This window comes from Canis lupus, chromosome 5 (assembly GCF_011100685.1).
Source record: "Canis lupus familiaris isolate Mischka breed German Shepherd chromosome 5, alternate assembly UU_Cfam_GSD_1.0, whole genome shotgun sequence".
In the NCBI taxonomy this organism is placed as follows: Eukaryota; Metazoa; Chordata; class Mammalia; order Carnivora; family Canidae; genus Canis; species Canis lupus.
Window position 1 is genome coordinate 32,154,482 of NC_049226.1, and position 9,726 is coordinate 32,164,207.

Here is a 9,726-nt window from a genome sequence, read left to right on the forward strand (position 1 = left end):
CTGGGTAGAGCGGACCTGTGGGTGGGAGGCAGGGACCTTGGGAGTCGAGGCCGAAGGGACACTGATCTGGGGCGGCCTCCCGGGGAGGGGGTCAAGGGGGCTGGGCCTCGCACTGGTTAAATTGCTCACCTTCCCCAGCCCCGCTCCAAGTCCGAGCGGCTCCAAGCCTGAGCGCGATGGGCAAGTACACGATCCGCGTGGTCACCGGGGACTCGCTCCTGGCGGGTTCCTGCAACCAGGTGCAGCTGTGGCTGGTCGGCGAGCACTGGGAGGCCGACCTGGGGCAGAAGCTGAGGCCCATGCGCCGCGGGGTCAGTGCGCAGCGGGCGGGGTGCGGGGCTCCGGGTGGGGGACCGGCGGGGCCGCGGGGCCGCCTCACCTGCAGGCGGACTCGGGTCTCTCCAGGGACGACTCCGAGGGGAAGAGGGCTCTCTGAAGGGGCGTCCCCCCCACCCCGTCTGAGCTCGCTCCCCGCCCCACCGACAGACCGAGTTCAAAGTCCGCCCCCCTCCACCTGGGCCGCCTCCCGCTGGTGAAGCTTCGCAAGGACGAACACTTGGGGGACTTCGACTGGTTCTGCAAGTGGATCTCCGTGCGCGGCCCCGGGACCAACGGCGAGGCCCTATTCCCCTGCTACTGCTGGGTGCAGGGCTCTGGGATCGTCTGTCTGCCCGAGGGCACCGGTGAGGGCGGCGGGGCAACGCGGGGGGGCGGCGGGGCGGGGGGACGCCGGAGGAAGAGGGGTGGGGGGGATGCTGTGATGTAAGAGGGGAACACGTGAGGCAGGACAGGTTGTGCAGGGTGAAAGGGTGGGCCCCGTGTCCCCTTCCCCATCCCGGACCCGTGAGCGACGACCAGAGCCTGTTTAAGACGCACCGAGAGCAGGAAATCCAGAAAAGAAAGAGGATGTACCGGTGAGTCCAAGCAAGCCTCTGATCCCCCACCAGATCCCAAGAAACCCACCGCCCCACTCATCCCGGATTCTGTGTTCTCCCTCCAGGTGGGGCTCCTGGAAAGATGGGTTAATACTGCCTGTAGCAGGGAGAACACCGTGGGACCTCCCCAAGAATGAGAGATTCCAGGAGGATAAGGATTTTGACTTCTCTTTCTCGCTGGCAAAAGCGTATGTGCCAGGTAGTGGGTTGGCACCTGCACCCCAGCATGCAAAGTAGGGTCCTTTCTTGATCTCCTAGCATTGCCATTCTTTCCGCAGGTTGGAGGGCTTGGTCCTCAAGGGGACACAAATCCAGTTAAAAGACCGGAAGATTTCAAAAGAATATTCCCAAGTGCGAAGACTGCGCTGGCTGGTCAGTTACTACAATCTCCCCAAATCTATGTACATATTTCCAATGCAAGGCTTTGTGGGGGTTTTTTAATAAGATTTTATTTATTTGTTCATGAGAAACACACAAAGTGAGGCAGAGACTCAGGCAGAGGGAGAAAAGCAGGCTCCCTGAAGGGAGCACGATGGGGGATTTGATCCCAGGACCCTGGGATCACAACCTGAGCCGAAGGCAGACGCTCAACCTCTGAGCCACCCAGGCATCTCTCCAATGCAGGGCTTTGACAGAAGAGGGGGAGAGGGTAGGGAGAGCGATCTGTTAGTAGGATCAGAGGCACAGAACTTACAGCATGCTCCCCACCTGACGTCTTCAGAGAAGGTTTGAAATTCCTGGAAGGATGATGCCCTCTTCGGGTACCAGTTCCTCAGTGGTGCAAACCCCATGCTCCTGGCGCTCGAGCAGCCTCCCAGCCTGGCTGGTGCTGCCTCCAGGGATGGAAGACTTGAAGACCCAGTTGGAGAAAGAACTCCAGGTGCTGTGCTCTCTCTTGTTCATCCACAACCCCAGCCATGCTGCCTCCTTCTCCTACCCGACCCTCCTCATTTCCTCCATCAAATACTTAATCTACACCCTCCTCCATCTACACTTAGGGTTTCTCAACATTGACAGCCGAAATTTAGGGACAGATAACTGTCGTGGGGGCTGTGCTGTGCGTTGTAGGATGCTTAGTGGTACGAGATGCTAGCAACACCACCCTCATTGTGACAACCAGAAATGCCTCCAGACATTGCGAAATGTCCTCTGCAGAGGGCAAAGATCACCCCGGGTTGGTGGAGGACCACTGAATTAACCATCTGCTCCTTTTATCCCTCTTTTCTTCCCCCTCTTCCTCCTTTGTAAGAAACATTCCAGCCTTTGGGGAAAGCTCAGGCTTCTGGAAGGAAGGAAGAAGAGAGATTGAACAAAGCCCCAAAGAGCTGAAACTATGGGGTTTTTTTTGAGGAGAGGATACAGGAACTCCTGTGCGCTACGTTTAGCTAAAGCCTGAGGGGGGATGACTTTGGTTGTGGGGATTGAGGGCATGGTGGAGAACCAGGAAGTTTACCTCAAGAAGCTCCAAGTCTGATGGAAGATACTGGGCGTGGAAACCTCGCATTCGGGGCTTGGGTTAAGGGAAAACAGATTGATGTTGAAAGGAAAGACTTAAAAAAAAAGAGAGAGAGAGACTTGATGGGCAGAGGAAGGGACCAGCCTCCCAAATGAAATGGGAGGGTCCAGAATGACCTCATTATCTACCCCTGCTCCTCACCCTCCAGGCTGGATCTCTATTTGAAGCTGATTTCTCCTGCTAGATGGGGTCAAGCTTAATGTAATCATTTTAAAACAACAATATGTGGCCGCCCCTCTGGTTATGCTGAAGCTGCAGCCTGATGGGAAGCTCTTACCCATGGTCATCCAGGTAAGAGGCCCCAGGTTTCTTTTGCACAGACACGGATCCCCTTATAGACTGGGGCACACAGGTCCCAACCCCTCCCCTCTCTCCTGCTCCAGCTGCAGCCTCCTCATCACGGCTGCCCCACACCCATGCTGCCCTCCAACCCCCCTATGGCCTGGCTGCTGGCCAAGACCTGGGTCCGTAGCTCTGACTTCCAGATGCACCAGCTACAGTCACATCTCCTGCGGGGACACCTGATGGCTGAGGTTATTTCTGTGGCCACGATGAGGACCCTGCCCAGCCTGCATCCCATCTACAAGGTATGTCAGCGTCTCTTCTGTATTTGACTGCACTTTGTGTCACACACCCTTTGAAGCCTCGGGAAGCACCTCCACAGAGTCTGACCTTGTACTAGAGGAAGTCATCTGGGGTTTGTAGCTACAGCGGACGATTTGGCCTAGGACATAACAGTAGGTAGGATGTGCCTGGCCTTTATAAACTGTGAGCGAGGAGTGAAGGAACACACGGAGCAAGACAAGGGACATCCACTGAGGTGGGAGGGAAACAAAAGGCTTGGTGTCGTGGAGGCCAAGGAGAGAAAGCACTTGAAGAGGGAGGCATGGTTATCCGTGTGACATGCTGCCAAGAAGCCAGCGACATCACAGCCAGAGGAGCCACATTTGGACGTCAGTGTGGAGGCCATTGGTTAATCCACTGAGTGATGTCTGGGGGAGTGGAGGTGGCGGCAGGTGACGCAGGTGACGCAGGTGACGGGAGAGATGGGGCAGAGGGAGCCTTTTGAGAAGACTTGCTGTGGAAGGGAAGCAAGAAGTGAGGAGGCTGCTGGGAAGGCATGCATGCGGGGAGAAGCCAGGGTTTTCTGTGCGAAGGTATCCAGGATGAGGCGTGTGTGTGTGTGTGTGTGTGTGTGTGTGTGTGTGTGTGTGTGTGAGAGAGAGAGAGAGAGGGATGGGGGTGGGGTGGGGGGGGACAGGGGTGGAGAGAGGGGGAGGAGGAGCGAGGAGGAGAGGAAGGAGAGATTGCCAGGGGTGACATTCCAGGGAAAGCACAAGAGGACAGGAGACATTTGCCTTTGCAGGGAGCAGAGATACTTCTTCTTCTTCCTCTTTTAGATTTAATTAATTAATTAATTTAAGAGAGAGAGAGCATAAACAGGGGGATGGGCAGAGGGAGAAGCATACGCCCCATGGAGCAGGGAACCCGATGCAGGACTCAATCCCAGGACCCCGGAATCATGACCTGAGCTGAAGGCAGAGGCTTCACCGACAGAGCCCCCCAACCCTGGCGCCCCCCACAGATACTTCCTTGAGGGGAATAAGACACAGGCACGAGATAGTTTCACATGTGGGACCTTTGCTAGGTTTTGTGGTGCGAGACCAGAGAGTCCTGGGATTCTTAGAGATCATGTGAGACTGTACACTCCTCAACCTGGGGAGACCTTGGGAAGACCCTTCCCCATCTGTCTTCTCCCACATCTTACCCTGACCCACTCCAGTCCAGCGGGAGGTCTGTCGTTCTCATGGAGACCTGCCCTCTGCCTTCTTCTCTGTCCTTGCTCCTTAAATTTCCACTCCCCTCCTGGACCCCAGGATCCCCCCCTTACCAGTCCTGTTCCTTTCTCCCACAATCAGCTTCTGATCCCACACTTCCGCCACACCATGGAGATCAACATCCCCGCCTGGAGCAATCTTGTCTCCAGATGGGGAATTTTTGACCTGGTACGGAGTAGGATGGGTAAGGAGGGCAGAGGGCTCAACAGTGAAAGCATCCGGGGATCCCTGGGTTGGTGCCTGCCTTTGGCCCAGGGCGCGATCCTGGAGTCCCGGGATTGAATCCCACGTCGGGCTCCCGGCATGGAGCCTGCTTCTCCCTCTGCCTGTGTCTCTGCCTCTCTCTCTCTATCATAAGTAAATAAATAAATCTTAAAAAAAAATAAAACATTAAAAAAAAAAAACAGTGAAAGCATCCCGATGGGTGTTTGGCTGGCCCCACCACCACCAGCCCTGCATCCCCCATGAAGGCATCTCCCTGATTCCCTCACACCCGGGGAGGGACCTGAGCGGGACCACTGACTAGAATCTGACCCTGAAACCGGCCCCCCACCTCCACCCCCCCGTGGCTGATCCTGGCATCTGCGGTGGGGTCGTCCTCAGGGGGTGAGCACCAGTAGCGGAGGCCATGTGGACATTCTCCAGAGAGCCACAGCTTGCTTGACCTATCATTCCCTCTGCCCTCTGGCCGACCTGGCTGACCGTGGGCTCTTGGATGTGAAGGCTTCTCTCTAGGCCAAGATGCCCTCAGGCTGTGGGGGATCATCAGCCGGTGAGGGTGACGCAGAGAGGGCGACCCAGCGGGCTTGCTGGAGAGAACGAGGAGGGGGTGGGCCACAGGTCCAGCTGGCCCCGCGGTCGGCCGCCTGGGACCAAGGGCTTTCTTGCCGGGGAGCAGGTACGTGGAGGGGATGGTCGGTCTTTTCTACATGACTGATGAAGCTGTGAGGGATGATCCAGAGCTGCAGGCCTGGTGCAGAGAGATCACCGAGACGGGGTTGCAGGGTGCCCGGGACCGGGGGTAAGTGCGAGCCCCTCCCCACGACCCATGTCACCTCACCCGCCCATCAGCAGTGCACACTCACAGTGTCGTAAGCCCCCTACCGTGGGTGCCCTGAGCACCCCGGGGGGCTCACCGGAGCATCCTCCAGAAATCCTCCTGCCCTCATGCACCCAGAGCTCCCTCCGCAACCAGACCCTTTTCTCCCGAGTATTTTCCATCCTCTCTGTAGCACCTGACAGTGCCTTTCACTGACATGATGCTTCTGTCATGTCCTGGTCTCAAAGTCGCTGCTTCCATTCTGGTCACCCAGGTTCCCCGTCTCCTTAGACACCCGGGTTCAGCTCTGCCACTTTGTCACCATGTGTATCTTCATGTGCCCAGGTCAGCATGCCTCTGCCCACCTGGGCCAGGTAGGCGGCTGCGATCAGCCCTAGGGGCTCCCGGGATGGAGTCGGCGGGAGGTCGAGTGCCCTGTGGTCGGCCTGGGTTCCTGAGGCTCCTGCACCTGCAGCTGGACTGGTACTCCTGGATCCCCAACGGCCCGTGCACCATGCGGAAGCCCCCGCCCGTCTCCAAGGACGTGACAGAGAAGGATATAATGGACTCGCTGCCCACGGCCCACCAGGCCCACATGCAGAAGACCTTCACAAAGTTCCTTGGCAGACGCCAGCCCATCATGGTGGAGACCGATGCCTGGGCCCTGGGGGCTGGCGGGGAGAGGAGGCGGCTTAGGAGGGGTGGTATTCTTGGCTGAGGGGCCCAGGGCTGAGCCGTTTCGTTCTCCCCTTCTCAGGTGGCCCTGGGGCAGCACAAGGAGAGATATTTCTCAGGCCCTCGGCCCCAGGCCGTGGCTGCCGTGGACCAGGAGATAGAGGCCCGCAATGCAGGCCTGCAGCTGCCCTATGAGTACCTTCGACCCAGCATGGTGGAGAACAGCGTGACCATATGAGAAGGGTCACCCCGGAGCTCCGGCCTCCCCAAGTGCCTCTGAGCACCCTCCACGTTCCTTGGCCACATCCTCTTGTGACCAGACTGACCACCCCCCCATGCTGTGTCGTCCAGGCGCCCAAGGCGGCTGCCTCAAACAGCTCCAGGGGACTCACAGGGAGGGGTTCCTGTTGACTTCTGGAGCCCAGCATCCCCTGTGCCCACCCTACCTTAATGTCCAGCCTGTCCTGCACTTCGGCCCTCTCCTTTTCCCCAGAGGATCTGGCTTACCCATCATTAAAGAAAGACCTGATTAAATAATAAAGTTGGTTTTGTGAGGTCTGTTGCCCTGCCCTCACTCAGATTTCAAGGAAGAAAAATAAGTGCTGTCCTGGAGTAAAAAGGTCTTCCCGCAATGAGTGTTCCCTTCAAGGGCTTCCTTCCGTCCACCGACAGAAGTTTTGAGCGGCTTCTTGGAACCCGGCTGCGGACAGTAGCTCTTGCCTTGATGCTTCTTGGAGTCCTCACCCACGGCGTCCCATAGGCTGCCTCCAAAGGTCTCCAGCGTGACCCCTAGCCCCGCCTTCCCTCCATCGTGTTCCTTGCCTGGGCATCCCCCACGTCCCTCCCCAGGACTCCCGATAAACCCTCCCCTCGTTTCTGCTTCTTCCTCCCTCCAGCCATCCAAATGTACATGGTAGCCCACAGTCTGAGACGCTGCAAACAGACAAATAAGGAACTAGCTAGAGCAAGTACCAAGGGGTTTCAAATACATGATCTCAATTTATCTACATTGTACTGATGATGATGATGATGATGATGATGATTATTTTGCCCAGGCACTTCTGCGTACAGCAGGCGTACTGTTGCCTCATGAGAGTACCGTCGTTGCTCATCTCCAGCTCAGGAAATGCACTAAATCACATGCCTGGTTGGACCTGCATTCTGGTGCTGTTTTGTGCTATTTTACCAGAATGATGGTGTTATCTGGAATTTTGCAGCACAGCAGCCGTATGTGGGGGGCGGGGGGAATGAATGTGTGCAAGCATCCTGAGTTCTTGAGCACCCCCACCATTCCATTAGGCTGGGCACCCTGTTCCAAGCTCATCTCTCCATCTCTGTTGCATTCTATTCTGTGGTAATGTAACAGCAGGTCCTCCGTATTCGTTTCTGGCCCATAGAGGGATTTTGATTCAAATATCACAGGATTGTCCAAAAAAATTTTATATCATCTATCTATCTATCTATCTATCTATCTATCTATCTATCTATCATCTATCTATCTATCATAGAATTGTCTCCAAACCTCTACCAGGCTGCCAAGCGACCTTAGTATGCTTCCTTCTTTGGAGCATTTGCATTGTTCCCCCCCTTCCCTTGTTTTGCAATAAGTCAAAAGCAACCTAACAAAACCAATCTCCTATTATTTACAAAGAGAACAGTTAATGGTTGGACATGAAAGGATAAAGGGCCACAGCATTTGGCCAGTGTGGACTAAGTACTTTGGACAAAGCACTTCTATTATGTCTGGGTTTTAAGTCTGCTAGTGTAGATTCTAACTAGATTTTTAGTTTCTAGTCATTCTAACTAGATTTATCTGCCTTTGAGTAGGATGCTAGGCTTGAGGGGTACTAGTGATGGATCGCAGATCTCCTTAATCCCATCAGGGGCTAAGTTTATTGGATGTCGGGCTTCCATCCTATGAGGCCAGAATGTCTAGCCCACTCCTCGGGTGGCTGATCTTTCAGGTCCCAACCAAAAGTGAGACAGAGGGGGCATCTGGGTGGCTCAGTCAGGGAAGCATCTGCCTTGGGCTCAGGTCATGATCTCAGGGTCCCGGGATCGAGCCCCCATGTTGGGCTCCCCACTGAGCAGAGAGTCTGCTTCTCCCTCTCCCTCTCCCTCTGCCCCTCCTCTCTCACTCACTCACTCATGCACTCTCTCTCATAAATAAATAACATTTTTAAAAAAGAGTGAGAAAGAGTGAGCAACAGATATGGTGAACAATTAATCACACACATCAACAGCCACAGATTAAAATACCCCTAGAAGCCCCGAACAGGACACAAAAAACAAAACAAAACAAAACAAAACCACACTTCTTCCTAAATAAAGGGGGAAAAAAGCATGGAAAGAAATGTAAAAATGCTGAAAACCAAAGATGGAAGAAAAACTTTACAAGTAGCCAGAGGGAAGAAAAATCCCCTTAACTTCAAAAGGACATCAAGAAGAGTGTTTTTTTTTCTTTCTTTTCTTTTCTTTTCTTCTTTTCTTTTCTTTTCTTTTCTTTTCTTTCTTTTCTTTTCTTTTCTTTTCTTTTCTTCTTTTCTTTCTTTTCTTTTCTTTTCTTTTCTTTTTTCTTTCTTTCTTTCTTTCTTTCTTTCTTTCTTTTCTTTTTTTCAAATGAAACACTTGGAACGACACGCCGGGTGCTGGAAGACAGAGGGATATCTTCCGAGTGGTAAAAGAACACTGCAGGCTAGAATAAATGAGGAATTTCTACAAATCAATAAGAAAAGGCAGGCAACCCCGTATAGGAATGAACAGAAGACTTACGGCCCCCAAGGGGACACCCAAAGGGCAGCAAATAGACGGAAGGGGTTATACTCATTGATTGTGTCAATTCTGTATCACTTTAACACGTCTGAGGTACCTGGAGGCAGGTGCAGCCTGAGCTTCCCAGGGGCTTCCCTGATGGACTTTGAGGACCACCCATTTCACGGCCACTCAGTGATGGTTAGTGAGGGCTTTTTTTTTTTAATTGAAGGATAACTGACATACAATATTGTATTCATTCCAAGCATACAGCATAATGATTTGATATTTATATACATTACAAAACAGTCACCACAATGAGTCTAGTTACCGTCTGTCACAAAACAGAGTTGTTTTAATATTATTGTCTAGACTCTCTATGCTGTGACTACATCCTGGTGTCTTAATTATTTTATGTCTGGAAGTCTGTACTTCTAAATCTCCTTTCCCTATTTTTAAAAAAGATGTTATTTATTTATTCATTAGAGACACATGGAGAGAGGCAGATACACAGGCAGAGGGAGAAGCAGGCTCCTTGTGAGAAGCCCGATGCGGACTTGATCCTAGGACCCCGGAATCATGCCCTGAGCCAAAGGCAGACGCTCAACTGATGAGCCACCCAGGCGTACCACTTATTTTATTTTCAGAAGGAACCTACTAGAAGATTTCAGCAACTAACATAACACTTTTTACTGGGAGAGGCAATCTGCTCTGGACCCTGAGTACCTCTGAGTACCTGATTGCTCTTGGGCTATTTCTCGGTGTTGTTTTCACAAGTAACCATAACAAGGTAATATTACCCAGAGACAAAGAACAGAGTTGAATCCACTCATTATAAAAATGTTGGGTTTCCCCCCAAACCAGTGGTCTCTCCTATCATGCAACCTGTTTGTGCGGTCATCCATCTAGACCCGCTGTACCTCACTCATGGGTCATGGGAGGGTGTGAGGGACTCATGCCAACATGGGCTCT

At 53.3% G+C, this 9,726-nt stretch overlaps 1 protein-coding gene across 1 annotated transcript; it reads left to right on the forward strand.

Annotated features, from left to right (window-relative positions):
* The first annotated feature begins 176 nt into the window (after positions 1–176).
* Positions 177–6,492, forward strand: LOC119871841 (polyunsaturated fatty acid (12S)/(13S)-lipoxygenase, epidermal-type-like). The gene is given in 18 exon segments (XM_038536593.1): positions 177–326; positions 500–683; positions 836–914; positions 1,001–1,123; positions 1,214–1,239; positions 1,242–1,307; positions 1,657–1,732; positions 1,734–1,815; positions 2,600–2,624; positions 2,627–2,742; positions 2,835–3,038; positions 4,371–4,457; positions 4,893–5,019; positions 5,022–5,061; positions 5,188–5,310; positions 5,603–5,702; positions 5,804–5,971; positions 6,086–6,492. Coding segments are annotated over 18 exon segments (1,932 nt in total). The 3' UTR covers positions 6,242–6,492.
* The last annotated feature ends 3,234 nt before the right edge of the window (positions 6,493–9,726 follow it).